The sequence below is a fragment of the Balaenoptera musculus genome, chromosome 20, assembly GCF_009873245.2.
Source record: "Balaenoptera musculus isolate JJ_BM4_2016_0621 chromosome 20, mBalMus1.pri.v3, whole genome shotgun sequence".
Lineage (NCBI taxonomy): Eukaryota > Metazoa > Chordata > Mammalia > Artiodactyla > Balaenopteridae > Balaenoptera > Balaenoptera musculus.
This window is the reverse complement of record NC_045804.1, coordinates 950,883-976,314: the sequence shown is the minus strand read 5'-3', so window position 1 is coordinate 976,314 and position 25,432 is coordinate 950,883. Positions and strand designations below refer to the sequence as shown.

Genomic DNA, 25,432 nt, shown 5'->3' with positions numbered 1-25,432 from the left:
TACCCAGAAACTGTCTTCAAATAACTGGCCAAGGAAGAAATCTGTATATTGAAAGATAAGTAATAATCAAAAATGGGCCAGGATTCAATCTATATAAATATATGGTAAGGAAATGAGAGGAAAGGCAGAAAAAAACAAAAGACAAATGAAGAAGATTCACTAAATAAAATCACTTACATGTGACAGATTAAAATCAATGCCAAATGTATCACAAGGAACATCTTTTACAATATGCAAAAAAATCACATATCCACAAAAACTTAATAAACCTCACCTCTATAAAAAAATAAGTCAGAGAAAAACTGTAAGATCTCAGGTAGTTATACTGAGAGACAGGAAGTAATGAAACATGAACACACAGATCTTAGGAAAAGGAAAACTAAAATGAAAATAGCTCCAAAAAAAGAATGGGTAGGTGGGAGATACAGTTTTTTAAAAAAATGAAGGAAAAGCTTGTGGAAAGCAAGCAAACCAGAATGGACAAAACTTAAACACAAGAGCAAACAACAGATGTAGAAAAGAGAAAAATGATAGTTCAAATTTACATCATTGGTGTACCTAAAGAAAATAAAAAACATACTGTAAGAAAATTGTACAAAGGGCACACCATAAAACTGACACAGATGAAAAATGCCACAGTTATGGTAAAGTTATTGAACTTCAAGGAAATGATCTTTTCAGAACATTAATCAAATATCACTCTCCTGCTCAAAACCATCCAATGACTTCTCTTCTACTCAGAGAAAGAAGGGATTATTATGGCTTCTCTGTTCTCATCTCCTACCACTCTCCTTTCTCTTTTATTAACCTTCATTTTTCTTTTTAGTACTTGTCACAAACGTATATATTTATTTGTTTGTTTATTGTTGTTGTTTATCTTCCCCAGTAAAATGTAAGCTCAAGACACTGCTTTGTCCACTATAAATCTCTTGTTTCTAGAACAGTGCTTGGCTTGTAGTAAGCACTCAATACAAATTTGTAGACTATCAATATTTTTTTAATTAAAATAGGATAATTGTTAAATTTTCAAAATCTCCACCCTACACATCTGTTCTTCATAGAATATACCAAAAAGTTTTTTGTGTGTGTTATAAAAGGTAAAGATAGAACACAAGAAATTCAAAATAGGGATAAAGATATTCCCCCTATATTCAAACTATTTTTGAAAAACCGTTTTTTTCTTTTTCTTAATGCAAAAAGAAACATGTGATCCTTATAAAATATTAGAAATTGTTAAAGAAACCAAGGCAACGAGTATTGAATTGATACAAATAAGTAATTCTCCAGAATTTACTAAGGAAAAAGGGTTTCTATTAGCCAGAAAAGCAGTCAGCCATCTTTCTGCAATATGAATATTGAATACAGTGGACATGAGAGAAAAGAATAAAAGTACTAGTTATATGAGAAAGAAAAAAATAGGTGAGAGGAAAACACACCCAACAAATCAGAGAAGAAAGTCCAGGATGTTGAAGCAATATTTTGGTCTCAGTTGTCTGTATATCATTGTACAGAGTAACAGTGATTAAAATATATATTTTATATATATATATATAAAATATATATGATAAAATAGAAATAAAATAAGTAAAATAAAATACACATTGTACACATACCTATACAATCTGCCCCTCTAATAGGCAGGGGCAATGCAACTGGGTATCATACGATTACCTTCTGACGCTTGCATTCCAAACTGCCCTGAACAACTCTAACCTTTTCCTTACTTTGCTCTTTACACCCATACCAGCAGTATAATGGTGAGTAATGATCACATCATCTCATTCAATAATATGTATATGTAGTCTTTTTCCCACTTGAACAAATTAAACTGTCCATCCTGAATTTTATGATGGAAGACTTTTCTAACTCAACAAGATTATGCTTCTCTTTTTATAACAACAACTCCTACTCTAGCACCATACAAGTATGAAGAGTGCACTCCCAATTACTTCATCAATAATAGAAATAAAGAGAGTAACTCTCACCCAGGTATGCAAAGCTGTTTCAACATTTGAAAATCAATTAATGTAATCCATCTCATCAATGGCTAAAGAAGAAAAATCACATGATCATATCAATAGATGCAGAAAAAGCATTTGACAAAATCCAACACTGATTCATGATAAAAAAAAAACTCTCAGTAAAATGGGAATAAAGGGGAATTTCCTCAATTTGAGGAAAAAATCTCTACAAAAAACCTACAGGTAACGGTTAGAAGCTAGAAGCTTTCCAACTAAGATCAGGAAAAAGAAAAGGATGCTCTCTCTCTCACAACTCCTTTTCAGCATGATACTCGAAATCCTAGCTAATGCAATATATAAAAAAAGAAATAAAAGGTATACTGATCGGGAAGAAAGACATAAAACTGTCTTTGTTCACAAAAAGATGATCCTCTATGTAGAAAATCTAAAAGTATACATCAAAAAACTCTTGAAAATAATAAGACATCAAGAAATAATAAGACACTAGAGAATATTATACTAAGTAAGTCGAGAAAGACAAATATTACATGATATCAATCATATGTGGAATCTAAAAAATAATACAAATGAAGAGCGGATCTATATACAAAACAGAAACAGACTCACGGACATAGAAAACAAACTTATGGCTACCAAAGGGGAAAGATGGGGAAGGGAAAAAAAAAAAAAAAACCCTTGGAAATAATAAGACACTATAGCTAGGCTGCAGGATACAAGGTTAATATACAAAAGTCAATCATTTTTCCTAGTAATAAACAAGGGGAATTTGACATTAAAAACACAATACTATTTACATTAGCACCCCCAAAAAATGAAATACATACAAATATAACAAAATATGTACAAGATCTACATGAGGTAAACTACAAATCTCTGATGAAAGAATGAGAAAAATCAAAGAACTAAATAAATGGAGAGATAGTCCACGTTCATGGATAGGAAGATACAATAACGTCAATGTCAGTTATCCCCAAATTGATCTACAGATTTAATGCAATACCAGTCAAAATCCCAGCAAGTTATTCTATGGACAAACTGCTCTTAAAGTTTATATGGAGAGACAAAAGACACAAAATAGCCAATACAAAATTGAAAGAGAAGAACAAAGTTGGAGGACTGACACTGCCTACTTCAAGACTTACTATAAGGCTACAGTAATCAAAACACTGTGGTACTGTCAAAAGAAAAGACAAATAGATCAATGGAACAGAACAGAGAGGCCAGAAAGAGACCCCCATAAATACAGTCTGCTGATCTCTGACAAAGGGGCAAAGGCAATACAATGGAGCAAAGATAGACTTTTCAACAAATGGTGCTAGAACAGATGGACAACCATGTGCAACAAAAAAGAATCTAGACACATCTTACAAACTATCTCAAAACAGATCACAGACCTAAATGCAAAATGCAAAACTACAGAAATCCTAGAAGATAACATATGAAAAACCTAGATTATCTTAAGTTTGGCAATGACTTTTTAGACACAACATCCATGGCACAATGCATGAAAAAAATAATTAATAAATTGGACTTCATTAAAATTAAAATTTTCTATTCCATAAAAGATAATATGTATTAAGAGGATTAGAACATAAGCCACAGACTGAGAAAATTATTTTCAAAAGACACATCTGATGAAGGACTGTTATACAAAATATACAATGAACTCTTAAAATTTAACAATAATAAAATAAAAGACTAATTAAAAAATGGGTCAAAGACTTAGACACCTCACCAGAGAAGATATACAGATGACAAATAAGCATATAAAAGGATGTCATATCACATGTCATCATATACCATCATGGAAATGCAAATTAAAACAATGAGATACCACTACACACCCATCAGAACGGCCAAAATCCAGAACACTGACAACAGATGCTGACAAGGATGTGGAACAACAGGGACTCTCATTCATTACTGGCAGGAATGCAAAGTAGTACAGCCATCTTGGAAGGCAGTTTGGCAGTTTCTTATAAAACATACTCTTACCATACGATCTAGGAATCATGCTCTTTGGTATTTACCCAAATGAGTTAAAAACTTGTGTCCATACAAAAATATGCACGTAGATGTTTTGTTTTGTTTTAATTAATTTATTTATTTGGCTGCGCTGGGTCTTAGTTGGGGCACACAGAATCTTCATTGCCTCATGCGGGATCTTTAGCTGAATGTGGAATCTTTTTTTAGTTGCAGCATGCGGGATCTAGTTCCCTGACCAGGGATCGAACCAGCACCCCCTGAATTGGGAGCACGGAGTCTTAACCACTGGACCACCGGGGAAGTCCCTGCACACAGATGTTTATAGCAGCTCTGTATTCATAACTGCCAAAACTTGGAAGCAACTAAGATGTCCTTCAGTAGGTGAGTGGATAAACTGGTACATCCAGAGGATGGAACATTGTTCAGCACTAAAAAGAAATGAGCTATCAAGCCATGAAAAGGCATAGAGGAAATTTAAATGCGTAAGTAAAAGAAACCAATCTGGGACTTCCCTGGTGGCTCAGTGGTTAAGAATCCACCTGCCAATGCAGGGGACACGGGTTCGAGCCCTGGTCCGGGAAGATCCCACATGCCGCGGAGCAACTAAGCCCATGCACCACAACTACTGAGCCTGCGCTCTAGAGCCCCCGAGCCACAACTACTGAGCTGGTGTGCCACAACTATGGAAGCCCGCATGCCTAGAGCCTGTGCTCCACAACAAGAGAAGCCACCGCAATGAGAAGCCCGCGCACCGCAATGAAGAGTAGACCCCGCTCGCCACAACTAGAGAAAGCCCACGCACAGCAATGAAGACCCAATGCAGCCAAAAATAAATTAATTAATTAATTTTAAAAAAAAGAAAGCAACAAATCTTAAAAGTCTACATACTGTATGACTCCAACTATATGACATTTTGGAAAAGACAAAACTATGGAGACAGTTGCCAGGGGGTGCGGGGAGGGGAAGGATGAACAGGGGATTTCTAGGGCAGTGAAAATACTATGTGTAATACTGTAATTTTAGATCAATACATGTCATTATACACTTGTCCAAGCCCGCAGACCATCTAATACCAAGAGTGAACTCTAATGGAAGCTACGGACCTTGGGTGACGATGCAGCACCGCGGGTTCATGAACTGTGACTGCTGCAGCGTCTGGTGGGAGGTGCCCACGGCAGGAGGCTCTGCATGCCAGCAGCAGGGACAGGGGTACACGGGAAATCTCTCTACCTTCCTCCTCCTCAATTTTGCTGTGAATAAAACAGCTCTGAACAATTAAGTCTAAGAAACGTAGGCCCCAAAACCATTTCCTTTGCCACGCCATTCAACACGTTTCCTCAGGCTCATGCTACGCTTGGAAATGGATTGTATGTATGAGGTCCATGCTAATTCCAACAAACACAGATCAAATTGTCAAAGATTTACTTCTCCTGAGAGTCACTTACCAACTAATTCAAACAGTTTAAATGTTTAGCACAGGAGAGACGTAATAAATAAAGAGCCCATGAAATGGGCCAGAACAACCTAGTTGGTACCGTCTGTGAAGACTGGCACGAGGTTAGGAAGTCCCAGTGCTGTGCCAAACAGAACAGCCACCAAAGGGAAGACAAAGCGTGGAAGTTAGGAAAAGGGTTCGGGAGTAGAAAAGCAGGACAGCAGCCAATCAAACTAGAAAGACAAGGCACAAGAGGGGTGAGAGTGACAGCAGAAGAAACAGAGCGAGGCATGAGCAGCCTTAAAACAAAGAACAGAACCGTGCTGATACCAAGCCTCAACCACTGGGCACCTGGGTTTAACACCTGCATTGCTGGAAGCTGGCACGGTTTCCGGTGCAAGGATACTATTAAATGTGGCCCTACTGGGCAGTCAAGTATTGTATGAACTGAAAATGTGGCTTCTGCACTAAGTTCTATATTTACTGAACAGATACTTGTATATATACTGGTACAAACTTTCTGAAGCAAAATGTATGATGACAGTTATTCACTTTATTATTTATTTACTATTTTATATTTTTTTTTAAAAGCATTTTCTTAACACATTGTGTCTTAGACAAAATAAAGTAAGCATAAAGTAAATGAAAGAAATTTAAAACGTATAATGGGACTTCCCTGGTGGCACAGTGGTTAAGAATCTGCCTGCCAATGCAGGCGACACGGGTTCGAGCCCTGGTCCGGGAAGATCCCACATGCCGCGGAGCAACTAAGCCTGTGTGCCACAACTACTGAGCCTGCACTCCAGAGCCCGCGAGCCACAACTCCTGAAGCCCGGGCGCCTAGAGCCTGTGCTCTGCAACAAGAGAAGCCACCGCAACAAGAAGCCTATGCACCGCAACGAAGAGCAGCCCCTGCTCACCGCAACTTCAGAAAGCCCACGCGCAGCAACAAAGACCCAACGCAGCCAAAAATAAATAAATAAAATAAATAACTTAAAAAAAAAAACTTATAATGTCAGGGGAAACCCACAGACATATAGGAAATACCTAAATAACATGTGGCCAAAATAATCTTTAAAAAATGAATACAAAGAACCGAGGGGACACAAAATAGTGAAGGCCTCAAAATGGGGCAAAAAGTTATTCAGATAAAAAGATGCTGTTGTAGAATCATGAAAAGATGCTGATGTAGAATCTCATTTTTCAGGCTGTAACAAACAGTGTGGGAGGGGAATTCCAGAGTTTATAACTGCAGGATCAGAGAAGGAACAAACAGATTACCTTGGGTGCAAAGAATATCTTCCCACATTGTGAACTCAGAGGTGGCACTCGGAAGACGAGGCTGGAGTTCTTGAAAGGACATGGCTTGTAGACAGAAGTTATAATAGGCATTAGATTAGTAATTCAAGCTCTCGGTCACGGGAAAACGGGACAAACTGCACTTGTGGGATTTGGAACAAGAGGAGAACAGGAGAGCGACCGGCAGGCTACTGGAAGATCCCAGAATGAGGCAACAATGGCCTGGGCTCAAGTGGCAGCTGTGGAAACAGAAGGGGAGAGAGCAGGTCCAGGAAAATTTTCAGAGAAGTAAATAGTATGATTGAGTAAAATACTAAACGCAGGAGATGAGAAGTGGAAAAATCATAAATCTTCCAGGTTCAAAATCTAATATGCCAAGAGAACTGGCACATTCTTCCCCGGAAGAAATGCAGGCTGTGAAAAAAGAATCTAGTTCTATTACAAATACATAAAGAGAATCTAGTTCTATTACAAATACATAAAAGAATCTAGTTCTATTACAAATACATAAAAAGCTCATTGAAGGGGTAGCGGGAAAGGTGATGACCTACGCAATTTTGAAATGAGCGGCGTCTGTGAGACCAAAGGCAAAAGGAATTGCACGTAAGCGCTGTTCCCTAGGTGACAAAGTTGGTTCCCATGGGGATATGGACCAACAACTCTGACTATATCCATTTCTGTGCGCTGAAATTGAACAATTAGAAGATGATGGTGGAGGCCAAGTTTCCAATGTTGGATTGAGAATTTACAGAGGGGAGGAGAAGGCTAGAATAGTCCATGTGGTAATGGTTTAGAGTTACAGACATCAGTAAGAGATTATGTTTAGCTTAATACAGATACAGACGGTTACATATACTAATGTTTACAGATATGCATATATATACAGGTTTATATATACACAAATACTCTGGTGAGAGGACATAAAAGAAATGACACCCCAGCAGTAATAAGTACACCCAGCACACAGATCTTGGCTTCTAATACCAGTCTCCATATACTCCACACTGATGGGGTGGGTCAAAGGGGCAGAGGAGCCTACTGGAGGCTCTCCCAACGGCTGAAGCTGGAACAATTTAAGCAACAAAATAAAGGAATATTGGATTATAGCCCAGAGCATAAGATAAATAATATCCATGAGTCCATACTGATAAAAATAAATGATTCAATAAATTAATAAATGAGGGAGAAGAGACAAATCTCCCACGCAGAAAAACTCCAAATAATTTACATAGATACTCCACCCTCAAGTATGGAGAGTGTAACTCCCCACTTCTTACGCACGGGCTGCACATAGGTACTTCCTTCCAGAGAGGACAGTATGGAAAGGCAGGGAGGGAATGGCTTCACAGTGGAAAACCTAACAAACACTGCCTCAGCCAGATGATCAAGGTTACTATCCACAGTAAGTCATCAGCAGCATGTACCCTTGATGTGATATGCTGAGAACAGCACTTTACCTCCGTGATCTTACTGCCTCAACCCATAACCCCAGTCTAATCATGAGAAAAACATGAGACAAATTCCAATACAGGGCATTATACAATATTCCTGACCAGTCCTCCTCAGGAGTGTCACGGCTATTAAAAACAAGGGAAGTCTGAGAAACTGTCACAACCAAAAGGAACCTAAGCAGAAAATACAATGTGGTATCTGGATGAGATCCTGGAAAAGAAAAAGGACATTAGGTAAAAATTAAGGAAAACTGAATAAACTATGGACTTCAGTTTATTAACGTATCCTGTTGATTCATTGATTGTAACAACTGTACCAAAATAACGTAAGACGTTACAAAGAGGGGAAGTTGGGTGTGGGGTATATAGGGACTCTCTGTACCATCTTCTCAAGTTTTCTGTAAATCTAAAACTGTCCTAAAAAATAAAATCTATTTTTCTAAATGGTCATCTTGTTCAAAATGATGAACTGGTGCTCTTTGGGAGTTTTTTCTTTAAAACTGTGAGGCTGGGAGAAAAATTCTGGCGGCGACTATAAAATGACAACTCCGGGCCACCTCAGAGAGTGACGAACTGCCGTATGAATCACCACATGCCACTAACAATAGTAGCTAATAATAGTTAACACAATACTTCACGTGTCTAGGCCCTTTTGATACTCTTTAAACTTGATTCAGGTCCATGAATAGAATTCAGAGTGTCAGGGACTTTGAACAGAAAAAAATAGCTCCTCTTTATTTTCAGTCCCCTAACTGACCTTCAGCATTTCCCTTTAACTATGAACACAGTCAACAGACAAGTTCGTACTAGCAATACCTATGAATAACAGAAACAGAGATATTTCCACAGACCATACAGTGTCGGATAATCACTAATATTGTTTATCCTCCTCATTATTCATAAATTACAATAGTTATTAGGCCCACTGCTAAATCTTGATATTTACTGCATTAGTTTAGAAGCATATGTATTACTTTATCATGACTTTGATTTATTAATATTTTGATGACTGTAACTCAATATAATTTCTTTGCAATCTCATATATTTTATTAAATTTTCAAATATTATTCTGGGAAAGGGCACATAAACTTCACAAGATTGCCAGTGGCATCCATGGTACAGAAATGGGTAAAGAATTCCACTAATAAAGCCTAAAATCTCAATAAAACTACTCACAGACTTTGTGTGTCTAAACCCTGGTATGAATAGAGCCCTATATTTTACAGCTGTCACCTCCCCAAGCATCTAAGAATTTTGCTATCATTTTCATATTTATAAGTTCTAATATATTGTTTTAAAAACCTAGTGTTTAAGGGACTCTGTTTAAGACTAAATAATGAAGAATTACACATCTTATTTCAAAAGAACTTGGAATATTTCCAAGTAAAAGAGCAGTGTAACATGCTACTCCTCACTGATTTAGTTATAAAAATGTCACTTTTCTATCACCATCATTTTGTGCTCTGTTTATTTAAATTTAATACAGTTCAAAACTAAAAAAAAAAAAAAATCCAGTGTTTACATGTTTAATTATTAGTTTCACACAAGAAAATCCCTGCCAATACCAAAAGACATGAGTCTAGTCATCTATACAATTGTCTGCTTACGATAAATGGCACAGAAACAGAATATGTCCTAACAAAAAAAAGAAAAAAGCCTGAAAGAACAAAACACAGGAACTAATTCTCAGTGACAGTCTCGTCTTTCATCTTAAACCATGCCTTGAACTCTACCTTGTTTAATTGTTAAATCAGGAGCAGCTCAGCAAGATCTGTCTAGTTTTGATGATTCTTAAATTCAATGCTGCTGGGTCTTCCCTGGTGGCACAGTGGTTGAGAATCTGCCTGCCAACACAGGGGACACGGGTTCGAGCCCTGGTCTGGGAAGATCCCACATGCCACGGAGCAACTGGGCCCGTGAGCCACAATTACTGAGCCTGCGCGTCTGGAGCCTGTGCTCCACAGCAAGAGAGGCCGCGATCGTGAGAGGCCCGCGCACCGCGATGAAGAGTGGCCCCCCGCTTGCCGCAACTAGAGAAAGCCCTCGCACAGAAACGAAGACCCAGCACAGCCAAAAATAAATAAATAAATTAAAAAAAAAAAAAAATTCAATGCTGCTGACAGACTCTGCCCATTTTTCTCTATACTTACTGTTACCTAATGACAAGGTCTGAATGCTAATTTTTAAATTCAACTTTCATTAAAAATATAATGAAGTTTCTCTAACAGTAACCTCTTGGCCCCAAAGTATCACTTTACTTTACATCCCAAATTGATAAAAATTAAAATTCCACTGTGAAAGCTATTACTCTCTTAATGATATTTAACTAATGAAATATAACAATGCAGTAGGCATTTTAGACAATCAATATGTTTCATAAATTTCAACCCTAAAATTACTTAATATATTTATTCACTTTTGTGAAAATTTAGGATGTTGAGATGACGAAAATGTATTGCAGATATAAATTAGGTTTTTGTTCATGGCTTTGAATATCATCACTATGCTGATTATCCAGAAAATAAACCCTTGGTTTTTCCCCCTGGTAAACCTGATCCGCTTTCAGGCTTCTCCATCCCAGGGAACAGGAGCAGCACTTGGCAGTTCTCACCTCTGGACTGACCCCCAAGGCCAAGCCGCCCACCTCTCCCGCCTGGACCTACGACACCAGCGTCCTGATTGGTCTCCCGGCTCCCATTCTCGGCCACCCAGAGTTTGTTCTCCGCACAGAGCAAGACAGATTCTTTAAAAATAATAGTCAGATGGAACCACTTTCATGTGCTCAATCCAATACAAATTCAATACAAATGTACCAGAAATTCACTGAACTGTACGAAGGATTGTTAACAATAATCCACTACAGGGTTTTCCCTGATTTGCCCACTGATGAATTTTCCTACCATGCTCCTTTCTGCTCCTTTCTGCTCACAGGGCCCCGTCCACGCCGCCCCTTGCTCTGCTGAACTTGCCGGACAGTCCCAGCTTTCGCATCTTTGCACTGGCCATTCCTTCTGCCCGAAACACTTTTCCCAGAGGATCACACGGCCCCAGTACTTCTCAAAGGCGTTCTGTAAGCATCCCACCTTCAGAAGAAAGGCTCCCCAGCACGTGTATGCGGTAGCACTCGCCTCTGCTTTATTGCTCATTCCAGTGTTGCTCAACCGTTTTAAAAAATCATTGCCGTTAGTTAATTAACTAAGAAGCCAGTTTAGATATTTTTCTTCTAATCATCCCCTACTATGAAATTTTAATACCACAGTCTTGCTGTTTATAAACTATGCCCACTGGAGGGTCACAATCCATTATAATATCTAAATTTTTTAATCCCAAGAACCAACTTCCACCTCCTTGAGGATGAAATCACGCCACTGATTTTTCTTTGGAATTTTATTTATTTTTTATACAGCAGGTTGTTATTAGTTATCTATTTTATACACATCAGTGTATACATGTCAATCCCAATCTCCCAGTTCATCCCACCATCACCACCACCCACCCCCACCGCTTTCCCGAAACGCTTGGTGTCCATACGTTTGTTCTCTACATCTGTGTCTCTATTTCTGCCCTGCAAACTGGTTCATCGGTACCATTTTCCTAGGTTCCACATATGTGCGTTAATATACGATATTTGTTTTTCTCTTTCTGACTTACTTCACTCTGTATGACAGTCTCTAGACCCATCCACGTCTCTACAAATGACCCAATTGCGCTCCTTTCTATGGCTGAGTAATATTCCATTGTATATATGTACCACAACTTCTTTATCCATTTGTCTGTCGATGGGCATTTAAGGTTGCTTCCATGACCTGGCTATTGTAAACAGTGCTGCAATGCACATTGGGGTGCATGTGTCTCTTTGAATTATGGTTTTCTCTGGGTATATGCCCAGTAGTGGGATTGCTGGGTCATATGGTAATTCTATTTTTAGTTTTTCAAGGAACCTCCATACTGTTCTCCATAGTGGCTGTATCAATTTACATTCCCACCAACAGTGCAAGAGGGTTCCCTTTTCTTCACACCCTCTCCAGCATTTCTTGTTTGTAGATTTTCTGATGATGCCCATTCTAACTGGTGTGAGGTGATATCTCATTGTAGTTTTGATTTGCATTTCTCTAATAATTAGTGATGTTGAGCAGCTTTTCATGTGCTTCTTGGCCATCTGTATGTCTTCTTTGGAGAAATGTCTATTTAGGTCTTCTGCCCATTTTTGGATTGGGTTGTTTGTTTTTTTTAATACTGAGCTGCATGAGCTGTTTATACATTTTGGAGATTAATCCTCTGTCTGTTGATTCATTTGCAAATATTTTCTCCCATTCAGAGGGTTGTCTTTTCATCTTGTTGGTAGTTTCATTTGCTTTGCAAAAGCTTTTAAGGTTCATTAGATCCCATTTGTTTATTTTTGTTTTTATTTCCATTACTCTAGGAGGTGGATCAAAAAAGATCTTGCTGTGATTTATGTCAAAGAGTGTTCTTCCTATGTTTTCCTCTAAGAGTTTTATAGTGTCCGGTCTTACATTTAGGTCTCTAATCCATTTTGAGTTTATTTTTGTGTATGGTGTTAGGGAGTGTTCTAATTTCATTTTTTACATGTAGCTGTCCAGTTCGCCCAGCACCACTTATTGAAAGAGACTGTCTTTTCTCCATTGTATACCCTTGCCTCCTTTGTCATAGAGTAGTTGACCATAGGTGCGTGGGTTTACCTCTGGGCTTTCTATCCTGTTCCATTGATCTATATTTCTGTTTTTGTGCCAGTACCATGTTGTCTTGATTACTGTAGCTTTGTAGTATAGTCTGAAGGCAGGGAGCCTGATTCCTCCAGCTCCATTTTTCTTTCTCAAGATTGCTTTGGCTATTCGGGGTCTTTTGTGTTTCCATACAAATTGTGAAATTTTTTGTTCTAGTTCTGTGAAAATTGCCATTGGTAGTTTGATAGGGATTGTATTGAATCTGTAGATTGCTTTGGACAGTACAGTCATTTTCACAATGTTGATTCTTCCAATCCAAAAACATGGTATATCTCTCCATCTGTTTGTTTCACCTTTAATTTCTTTCATCAGTGTCTTATAGTTTTCTGACTACAGGTCTTTTACCTCCTTAGGTAGGTTTATTCCTAGGTATTTTACTCTTTTTGTTGAAATGGTGAATGGGATTGTTTCCTTAATTTCTCTTTCTGATCTTTTGTTGTTAGTGTATAGGAATGCAAGAGATTTCTGTGCATTAATTTTGTATCCTGCAACTTTACCACATTCATTGATTAGCTCTAGTAGTCTTCTGGTGGCATCTTTAGGATTCTCTATGTATAGTATCATGTCATCTGCAAACAGTGAGTTTTACTTCTTCTTTTCCAATTTGGATTCCTTTTATTTCTTTTTCTTCTCTGATTGCCGTGACTAGGACTTCCAAAACTATGTTGAATAATAGCGGCTAGAGGGGACATCCTTGTCTTCTTCCTGATCTTAGAGGAAATGCTTTCAGTTTTTCACCATTGAGAATGATGTTTGCTGTGGGTTTGTTGTATATGGCCTATACTATGTTGAGGTAGGTTCCCTCTATGCCCACTTTCTATAGAGTTTTTATCATAAATGGGTGTTGAATTTTGTCAAAAGCTTTTTCTGCATCTGTTGAGATGATTATATGGTTTTTCTTCTTCATTTTGTTAATCTGGTGTATCACATTGACTGATTTGCATATACTGAAGAATCCCTGCATCCCTGGGATAAATCCCACTGGATTATGGTGTATGATCCTTTTAATGTGTTGTTGGATTCTGTTTGCTAGTATTTTGTTGAGAATTTTTGCATCTATATTCATCAGTGATATTGCTCCGTAATTTTCTTTTTTTTGCAGTTTCTCTGTCTGGTTTTGGTATCAGGGTGATGGTGGCCTCGTAGAATGAGTTTGGGAGTATTCCTTCCTCTGCAATTCTTTGGAAGAGTTTGAGAAGGATGGGTGTTAGCTCTTCTCTAAATGTTTGATAGAATTCACCTGTGAAGCCATCTGGTCCTGGACTTTTGTTTGTTGGAAGATTTTTAATCACAGTTTCAATTTCATTCCTTGTGATTGGTCTGTTCATATTTTCTATTTCTTCCTGGTTCAGTCTTGGAAGGTTATACCTTTCTAAGAATTTGTCCATTTCTTCCGGTTGTCCATTTTATTGGCACAGAGTTGCTTGTAGTAGTCTCTTATGATGCTTTGTATTTCTGCGGTGTCTATTGTAACTTCTCCTTTTCATTTCTAATTTTATTGATTTGAGTCCTCTCCCTCTTTCTCTTGATGACTCTGGCTAAAGGTGTATCAATTTTGTTTATCTTCTCAAAAAACCAGCTTTTAGTTTTACTGATCTTTGCTATTGTTTTCTTTGTTTCTATTTCATTTATTTCTGCTCTGATCTTCATGATTTCTTTCCTTCTACTAACTTTGGGTTTTGTTTCTTCTTCTTTCTCTAGTTCCTTTAGGTGTAAGGTTAGTTTGTTTATTTGAGGTTTTTCTTGTTTCTTGAGGTGGGCTTGTATTGCTATAAACTTACCTCTTAGAACTGCTTTTGCTGCATCCCATAGATTTTCAATCGTCGTGTTTTCATTGTCATTTGTCTCTAGGTATTTTTTGATTTCCTCTTTGATTTCTTCAGTGATCTCTTGGTTATTTAGTAACATATTGTTTAGCCTCCATGTGTTTGTGTTTTTTACGTTTTTTTCCCTGTAATTCATTTCTAATCTCATAGCTATGTGGTCGGAAAAGATGCTTGATATGATTTCAATTTTCTTAAATTTACTGAGGCTTGATTTGTGACCCAAGATGTGATCTATCCTGGAGAATGTTCCATGTGCACTTGAGAAGAAAGTGTAATCTGCTGTTTTTGGATGGAATGTCCTATAAATATCAATTAAATCGATGTGGTCTATTGTGTCATTCAAAGCTTGTGTTTCCTTATTAATTTTCTGTCTGGATGATGTGTCCATTGGTGTAAGTGAGGTGTTAAAGTCCCCCACTATTATTGTGTTACTGTCAATTTCCTCTTTTATAGCTGTTAGCAGTTGCCGTATGTATTGAGGTGTTCCTCTGTTGGGTGCATATATATTTATAATTGTTATATCTTCTTCTTGGATTGATCCCTTGATCATTATGTAGTGTCCTTCCTTGTCTCTTATAACTTTATTTTAAAGTCTATTTTATCTGATATGAGTATTGCTACTCCAGCTTTCTTTTGATTTCCATTTGCATGGAATATCTTTTTCCATCCCCTCACTTTCAGTCTGTATGTGTCCCTAGGTCTGAAGTGGGTCTCTTGTAGACAGCATATATATGGGTCTTGTTTTGTATCCATTCAGCAAGCCTGTGTCTTTTGGTTGGAGCATTTAATCCATTCATGTTTAAGGTAATTATCGATATGTATGTTCCTATTACCATTTTCTTAATTGTTTTTGTAGGTCCTTTTCTTCTCTTGTGTTTCCCACTTAGAGAAGTTCCTTTAGCATTTGTTGTAGAGCTGGTTTGGTGGTGCTGAATTCTCTTAGCTTTTGCTTGCTTTTGATTTCTCTGTCAAATCTGAATGAGATCCTTGCCGGGTAGAGTAATCTTGGTTGTAGGTTCTTCCCTTTCATCACTTTAAATATATTGTGCCACTCCCTTCTGGCTTGTAGAGTTTCTGCTGAGAAATCAGCTGTTAACATTATGGGAGTTCCCTTGTATGTTATTTGTCATTTTTCCCTTGTTGCTTTCAATAATTTTTCTTTGTCTTTAATTTTTGTCAATTTGATTACTATGTGTCTCAGCATGTTTCTCCTTGGGTTTATCCTGCCTGGGACTCTCTGTGCTTCCTGGACTCTCTCTTCTCCTTCTGGGACCTCTATAATGCGAATGTTGTTGCGTTTAATGTTGTCCCAAAGGTCTCTTAGGCTGTCTTCATTTCTTCTTATTCTTTTTTCCTTATTCTGTTCTGTGGTGGTGAATTCTACCATTCTGTCTTCCAGGTCACTTATCCATTCTTCTGCCTCAGTTATTCTGCTATTGATTCCTTCTAGTATATTTTTCATTTCAGTTATTGTATCGTTCATCTCTGTTTGTTCTTTAATTCTTCTAGGTGTTTGTTAATTCTTCTAGGTCTTTATTAAACGTTTCTTGCATCTTCTCAATCTTTGCCTCCATTCTTTTTCCGAGGTCCTGGATCATCTTCACTATCATTATTCTGAATTCTTTTTCTGGAAGGTTGCCTATCTCCACTTCATTTAGTTGTTTTTCTGGGGTTTTATCTTGTTCCTTCATCTGGTACATACTCCTCTGCCTTTTCATTTTGTCTGTCTTTCTGTGAATGTGGTTTTTGTTCCACAGGCTGCAGGATTGGAGTTCTTCTTGCTTCTGCTGTCTGCCCTCTGGTGGATGAGGCTATCTAAGAGGCTTGTGCAAGCTTCCTGATGGGAGGGACTGGTGGTGGGTAGAGGTGGGTGTTGCTCTGGTGGGCAGAGCTCAGTAAAACTTTAATCCACTTGTCTGCTGATGGGTGGGGCTGGGTTCCCTCCCTGTTGGTTGTTTGGCCTGAGGAGACCCAACACTGGAGCCTACCCGGCTCTTTGGTGGGGCTAATGGCAGACTCTGGGAGGGCTCATGCCAAGGAGTACTTCCCAGAACTTCTGTTGCCAGTGTCCTTGTCCTCATGGTGAGACACAGCCAACCCTTGCCTCTGCAGGAGACCCTCCAACACTAGCAGGTAGGTCTGGTTCAGCCTCCTATGGGGTCACTGCTCCTTCTCCTGGGTCCCGATGCCCACACTACTTTGTGTGTGCCCTCCAAGAGTGGAGTCTCTGTTTCCCCCAGTCCTGTTGAAGTCCTGCAGTCAAATCCCGCTAGTCTTCAAAGTCTGATTCTCTAGGAATTCCTCCTCCTGTTGCCAGACCCCCAGGTTGGGAAGCCTGACGTGGGGCTCAGGACCTTCACTCCAGTGGGTGGACTTCAGTGGTATAAGTGTTCTCCAATTTGTGACTCACCCACACAGCAGTTATGGGATTTGATTTGATTGTGATTGCGCCCCTCCTACCGTCTCATTGCGGCTTCTCCTTTGTCTTTGGATGCAGGGTATCTTTTTTGGTGAGTTCCAGTGTCTTGCTGTCGATGACTGTTCAGCAGTTAGTTGTGATTCCAGTGCTCTCGAAAGAGGGAGTGCTGAAATCACCCCATTTAAACTCATGTCTTACAGTGGCTTCTTTTTCATCACACCACTTATCACTACTGGACACCTGTAGCTGTTCACTGGCTGTCACCCCATGGAAACATGAACACCGTGGAAGGGACTTGTTTACTGCTTTGTCCCCAGGGTCCACTGCAGTGCCTGGTCATGTTAGGTGCCTGGTAAATTTAACCTCATGAGCCAAAAACTACTTAGGCTTTTTCACTTTTATACCGCATGCTATGTTTGTTGTTAACTTATACAATAGTTATGGGCTGAATTGTCTTCCTCCAAATTCATACACTGAAGTCCTAACTCCTTAGCACCTCAAAATGTGACTGTATTTGGACAGCCCTTAAATAGGTAACTAAAAAAAATCATATATCTGATAAGGGATTGCCACCCAGAATATACAAAGAACTCCTACAACTCAACAACAATGAAAAACCAAATAACACAATCATAAAAAGAGCAAAGAACTTGAATAGACATTTCTCAAAAGTTAATATACAATGGCCAATAAGCACATGAAAAGATGCTAAGCATCACTAATCATTAGGGAAATGCAAATCAAAACCAACCACTATGAGATACCACTTTGTACCCATTAGGAAGGCTATTATCAAAAAAAAAAAAAAAAGACAACCAGGTAGGAAGAGGCAAGCAAGGATCTTCCTCTGGAGATTTCAGGGAGGGCAGGGCCCTGTGGACACCTTGAGTTCAGACTTCTAGCCTCCAAAACTGTGAGACAATAAATTTCTCTTGTTCTGAGATAGCAGGTGTGTGGTCATTTCTTACAGCAGTCTAGGAAACTAAGACGCCTATCAAATTGGCAAAGTTTTGGTTTGTCTGTCTGTTTTTAATTAAAACACCCATTGTTGGGCCCAAAACGTAGAAGAATGGGCACTCTCACACACTTCCAATAAGAGTAATTTTATTATGTAGACATTCATTTTTTTTCTTTTTGACTATATCACTTTTCTAAATTTTCAATAATGAGAGTATATGTATATTTTTCCCAAAAGAAAAAAATTTTATTTTTAAATCCACTATCATCACCATTATTTAACATTTTCTGCAAGTTCTAGTCAAAGTACAATAAACTATAATAAAATATTTATTACATACATGTTAAGAGTTAAAAGTTACGACATATACGTTTATTCCTGAGTCTTTTATACAACAAAAGTATAAACATTTTATTATGACAAAAATATAAAAGACTCAGGAAGAAACATTACAAAAGGAGTTCAAGAGACCCCTGGGTTTTATTTTCTTTATCAACTTGGAAAGCTGATTCTAAATGTATATGTAAAAGAAAAGGACTCAGCATAATCAAGACCCTTCTGATGGACAAGGAAGAAAGGAAGGCTTCTCTATCAGACATCAAGAGTAATTATGAAGCTACAATAATGAAGACTGTATGATACTAGCAGAGGTAGAGAAATTAGCCAACCAATAAGAAGAAAGACCCTCATATATATGGAAGTTTGACAGCTGACAGCATGGCAGATCAATGAGCAAAGGAGGAATTAGCCAAAAGTAGGAATTGGGGGAGGAGGGCGTGTGGGGAAGAAGGTCATCCAGGTAGAAAATAATGAAATTAGATCCTCATCTCATACCAGTCACAAAAAATAACTCCACATGGACTAAGAACTCAATGTTAAAAACAAAACTTTAAAGCTTTTAGTAGAACATATAGGTGAACCTTTCTGCACTTGTACTAGAGAAAGATTTGTTTAACAAGACATAAAGGGCTTCCCTGGTGGCACAGGGGTTAAGAATCCGCCTGCCAATGCAGGGGGCACGGGTTCGAGCCCTGGTCCGGGAAGATCCCACATGCTGCGTAGCAACTAAGCCTGTGTGCCACAACTACTGAGCCTGCGCTCTAGAGCCCACGAGCCACAACTACTGAGTCTGCATGCCACAACTACTGAAGCTCGTGTGCCTAGAGCCCATGCTCTGCAACAGGAGAAGCCACCGCAACGAGAAGCCCGCACACCGCAACGAAGAGTGGCCCCCGCTCGCCGCAACTAGAGAAAGCCCACGCACAGCAACGAAGACCCAACGCAGCCAAAAATAAATAAATAAAATAAATAAATTTATATTAAAAAAAAGACTTAAAAAGCACTAATTATAAAAGATTGATAAATTTGACTAAGTTAAAAATAAGACCTTCTTTCATCAAAAGATCATCTCTCTCTCCAAAGCTTGGGGGCTGATATACTACAATCTAGGGAGATGCCCTCCCTCCAAAGTTGCATTTTCCTTAGGGTTAAAGAGGTTTGTGTGTTACAAATGGGAAGTTGCCAAGGAGAGTTGAGCAGTGGTCCCATGCTTTCTGGGGCTCTCTGCCCTGAGGGTCACCTCCTCCTCACTATTTAAAGTATAACTAATCCGCACAAGGATCTGGTCTTCCAGCTTTTCCCCAATACACCTTAGAATAATGGATAAACCCAAAGGACATGAGCTCACGGTACAAAATAATTAGACACCTTCAGACAACTATGAAAGAAAGCCAGCAATACATGTATATATAAATAATATACAGCAACTATAATTTATAATACATATATAATGTAGTAATATGTAATATATAATATTCTGAAGGCAAATAATTAAACAGATGGACCAAGAATTTCAAATAAGCCTAATAAGTATATTTAAGAAGATAAAGAATATATTAACAATGTGAAAAACAGGAAATTCCTGAAGAAGAAAAAGGAGGAGGAGGGGAGAAAGAGAAACCAAATTAAAATATTGGATATGAAAAAAATAATAATTGAAATAAAAGGTGTAACAGATACAATTAGAAACAATAAAATAAATAACAGCAGAAGGAAATCTACTAAAAAATTAATTGGTAAGAATAAGATCAGAATGGGAAACTATCCTAGGAGCAGAGGATAGGAAGAAAATACAAGGAGATAGAAAACATAAAATAAGACCCAAGGGCTTCCCTGGTGGCGCAGTGGTTGAGAATCTGCCTGCCAATGCAGGGGACACGGGTTCGAGCCCTGGTCTGGGTGGATCCCACATGCCGCGGAGCAACTGGGCCCGTGAGCCACAGTTACTGAGCATGCGCATCTGGAGCCTGTGCTCCGCAACAAGAGAGGCCACGATAGTGAGAGGCCTGCGCACCGCGATGAAGAGTGGCCCCTGCTCGCCGCAACTAGAGAAAGCCCTCGCACAGAAACGAAGACCCAACACAGCCATAAATAAATAACAAATAAATAAATTTAAATTACTTATAAAAAAAAAAATAAGACCCAAGGAGTAGGAAGGATAGATCTTTTTGAAGAAATAATGTATATAAATTTCTCAGAATTAAAGAAAAATGAAAAAACACAAATTTGAAGGGCTCAAATAATGCCCCCAATACTCATACCTAGAGACACTGGAGTGACATTTAACACATATAAAATCAAAGATATTTGCTGATGTTTGAAACTGCTTGTGTCCCTCACTTGAAAACCGTCCTAGGCCACACGCTTTTTCTCAGTTTCTCTCTTGGTGCTGCTCCACTGTCTTCTGGCATGGAATGCTGAGGTGAAGACACCTGAGGACAGCTCAGCATTTTTCCCCTTATAACAAGTGACCTGATTTTTTGCTGCTTTCTCTGCAGTGGGAAGTGGGGAGAGGGTTACAACCTGGCCCCTCACGGGCCCCCCCAAGGACGCACTCTCTGCACACCGAGAGCTGCTGCGCTAAGAAATCCCAGCTGTGCCCCCGTGTCCCAATCCAGAGGCTGCCGTTCCCTCCAGAGGGTAACCTCCTGTCTTCCGCTGAGGTGGGTGAGAAGCAGGAAGTGGGGGAGAGGATGTAAAGAGCTGGCTGGTTTTTGCTGTTAATTGTATCATTAAAAAAGTTTTGCTATGGGACATTTCAAACGTGCAAAAGTAGGAGGAATGGTATAACAAGCCGGCTTGTGTTCCTCGCCCCAGTCCCACATCTAGCTGCGTCTTAAACCACCCAGCTCTCCACGTGCTGAAGCAGCACCTGCACCCCGTCTTCCAGAGGCGAGACGTACAACAGGTCCTGAGTCCCTGGGAGGTCCACGTGTAACTCGGTTTGCTTCTTAGACTCCCCAGTGCCGAGGCAGGGTCCTGCTTTCTTGAACCGGCTGGGTCAGCTCATCCATCGCCTTTCCAACTCCAGAATTTTATCGCTCTCACACTCTCTTTGTCCTTCTGGTTATGCCTTTTTCTTTATCCCTTTACTACCATTTTTGTGGGAGGGAATGGAGGCCAACACCAAGTTCAACCTGCCATCTTCAAGCAATCATCGTTTAACTTCTTGAATTGAGTACTTTCTCATGTATATGGCTCTCTTGATTACTTTTCTTGTATGTTACATTTTCAAAGACATTAACAATTATCTATTGAGCACTTATTAAATAACTTATGTATATTAATTTATTTAATACTTTCAACGACATATATTACACTTTATTACTACTGTTACCCTATCTGACAGATGAGGAAACTAAACATTTGAAGAGCTCGCATGGTACTCAAGGTTTTAAGGATCTGGGATTTGAGTCCAAGACCTAAAGCCCAGGCTCCAAATCACTGTGGATCCTGCATCCCATTTCTTTAACCCTCTGAGATAGGCCCTTCAGCTGGTCTAGGGTCTCCAAGACATGCCCGGGTAATGGACTCTTGCTCAAATTCCACAGCTTTAAATTCAAGGAAGCACTTTGGACCAAGCCAGGCTGGCCCGGGTGAGCTAAGTGGTCAGGGAAGGACACAGGGCTCCATACGCCACAAAGCCGCATCATGGATCAGAAACAAGACTGACAAGGTGCACTTGCCCCAGATGTGAGGAGCCCTGGACCAGGGGCCCCTCAGCCCACCTGCCCAGGCTTCTGTATCTCAGGAAGTCAGCTGAGCTTCTAAAGGCTGACAACATTCACACCCTCAGACCTACCCTCTGCAAGCAGTGCTCACTGAGGGGGCTCTCAGGGGTTCCCTGTCTTCCCTTGGAGAAAGTTACTGTCTCCTGCTGTGCACTACAGTGCCCTCCCTCTGCATCCTTTTCGGAAGGGGACTCTGGGGCTTACCCATGTGGTATCCGTGTCTGGCTCCTCGGTCAAGACAAATCTACTAAGAAAACCTGTCTTCGATCGCTCACACTACTCCTATCTCCAATTTGACTGTCTTCACACTAGCATTAGACGTTTTCAGAAAAACAATCAAGTCTTCAGTTAAAAAGACTGAAACAAACAATAAAACAGAAATAAAGAAAGAAAAGAAATTATCTCTAGGTTGAAAGTCAGTGAAGAAAACAAGAAGAAAGATTTGTTAAGGCTTCTGGGGGTTTAAAAAAAACAGTGGCATCAAACAATCCAGAGTGAAATCCCACGGCAAACTTCAAGAGACCGTCCACTGTCGCACATAAACCCGTGTCGAGTGGGAAGGTGAGATGTTTTCTTTTCATTCTGTAACATACTTATTTATGCACTGCACACATCCTGGAAGCATGGGGACATGCAGATGAAGAGGACAGTTTATAAACGCGACAAGAAAAGAAGAAGAAGAAAAAACACTTACCGTGGACTGTGTCTGGGCCATGTATTCGCCCTCCATTTTGTTCAGACGTGTGTTTGTGTCCTCTAGCAGTTCTTGAATGTTTTCAGTGTGCCGCCTCTGAAGTTCAAACTTTTCCTTTTCCATTTCTGCTACAGCATTGTGGAGCTACATGGTGAAATCAAAAACTGACTCTTTCACTACTATTATAGAATAGACTATTTTGCAATTCAGAAAAAAATGTTTTCCTATATTTCTCTATTTATTTATATAGTGACCTGAACAACAAAAGATATAAAACTCATAAACAAACATTCAAAGTAAAGATATCAGGTAAAGAGCATGATTAAGAAACAATTTTTTGTTTACTTTTCCTGAACTGAAAATTGTAATGGATAAACAAATATTAAAGGGAATTATCCGCCTCAGGTAAGAACAGTACATAAATCAGACAGATAATACAATGCATCAGCTAAACAACACTAGTATTAGCCTGAAATCAGAAAACAGAAATATTTATAATACTGTTATTCTTTAGGAATATTATCTCACTGTCTGTATTTTCATCTTATTTGCATGAAATTTTGCACAAGAGTAATGTTAAAAATGCTTTATCCTTTTTTTTTTTCACTTACCAGAATACTTATGTTTATGTGCATATTCATTTGACAAAAAAAAAAAAAAAAAGCTTTATCCTTCACCCTAACCCCCAATGAGAAACTATTTTTATCCATCCCATAACCTATACAAAAGTGGACACAAAGATGGTATTTATAAATCAAAGAGAGTTCTCTAGGGAGAACTCTATGTCCTCATGCATACTGATCTTTTTTTATGAAGATTATGTATACATGTTTAAACGGATGAAACTCTAAACTATCGATGTAACTGAGGTAAGGAAACCAAAGTTCAAAGGACAGGTTCCAAAGGGAGTTGAACACCTGTGCTCCCAGACTTGTGGGCGTTTGTTCATTTATTTTTCACGGGAGGGGAATTCAGAATCTAATTCCTCTCCTCTGCATCCAATCCCAGACTCATTCAAGGTTGGGTGGGGGGCAGGAGCCCAAAATAGTCTAAAAGATACCCTTTACTTCCCATTCATGAGTAGGCGAGACAGACAAGGGTATGACACATGCACAGAGACCTTATCTGACTAGGAAGGTACTGGAGGGACAGGGAAACCCCTGAGAGGTGGTGGAAACGAGAGGAGAAGACCGGCCATAACGCCGCCTGTTAGTGGGAAGGGTCCCAGGAGCTTTCCTTCTAGTTTCTGGCTGAACGGGAAGAGCAAGGATGGCTCCGTAACAGCCGTACAGAAGATCCTGGGGTTTCACAAATTTAACAAATGCAATTTTGACTATTTGTGAGTGGTCTCCCAAATCACTGTTATGGTATATTTCTTTGCCAAGGTATACGTTTTAAACCGGTGTCATGTCTGGTCTTCAGAAGTCAGTCACTTGTCTGGCACGGGACTGCAGCCAAGCCCACAGCACCTGCACCTCAGAGCTGCTTCGCAGCTGCTGACTGACGTGCACAGCAACACTGATAAAGGGTGTAAAGGAGTCACTTGGAAGGTCGCGGTGGTTTCTTCACGTGTGTGGTCCCCCAAACGTCCCACGCCACACGCCGCCTGAACGTCAAACCCCTGCTGTACACAGGGGCCCATGAGTGCGGCGCCTTCTCGGGGGCACCGCCGTCGCTTTCTCAAGCCGGTGCCTGCTGCCCCTGGGGCGCGTCTGCAGCCAGCCTGAGCCCTTTAAAGCTCACTCGGGAGTTTAGAGCGGAACCCACAGGGTGAGCGCAGCCAGAGCACAAGTGTGCTAGAACTTGCTTAGCCGTTTGAGGAGGGGACAGGCGCACTTGGCCTAGCGGTCTGACTGGGGACTAATCGCGCGCTCCGTCGGCCCTGGGCAGCCACCGGGTGTCTGCTCCGGACTATCCACGGTGCTCAGGCCCCAACATAAATGGTGTCGTCCAAAGAATACAGTCGGCCCTCCGCACCCGCAGGTCTCACATCATGGACTTAACCAACTAACTGCAGAGCGAATTTTGACTGCATCCATCCAACACGTTTTATTAGCATCTACCATATATCAAGCAAATGCGTCACCGAGAGCTTCCCCAAGCCTAGCAATGAACTGGAGTCCAGGTCACTCGGCCCGGGAGCCTTTAGAGGGCAAACATTCCCCTGAGGCATAAACTGCTTAAGCAGCAAATATTATTAGGCATGTTCTAAAGTACAAACCTTGCTAAGCCATAGGATGCCATCGTGGCCCTGACAATAAGGGGATCTATAAACCCACAAGGAGATATTTTAGCCAGGGTTTGGCAACGGGTTCAGGGGGTGCAAAGGCCCTCTCAGTATCCTACAGATTGGTCTATAACCTGGACATTTGACCACGTACTTGCCTCACGCCAGAGGAGGCCCAGAGGAACCAGGAATCTGTCCAAATAGAAGAAAAGGTATCGTAAAAGCCAACAGGTTAATGGTGTAGCCACTTTGGAAAACAGTATGGGAATTCCTTGAAATGTTAAACACAGAATTAGCACATAACCCAGAAATTCCACTCTTAATTATATACCTGTGATA

The 25,432-nt window shown here is 39.8% G+C and overlaps 1 protein-coding gene across 1 annotated transcript in view; it reads right to left on the bottom strand.

Moving 5' to 3' along the window:
* Positions 1-25,432, bottom strand: part of CEP112 (centrosomal protein 112) — a 437,864-nt gene that overhangs the window by 337,071 nt on the left and 75,361 nt on the right. Inside the window, exon 12 of the mRNA XM_036835732.1 lies at positions 22,867-23,010. Coding sequence (XP_036691627.1) covers positions 22,867-23,010 — 144 coding nt within the window. The remainder of the gene's footprint in view (positions 1-22,866; positions 23,011-25,432) is intronic.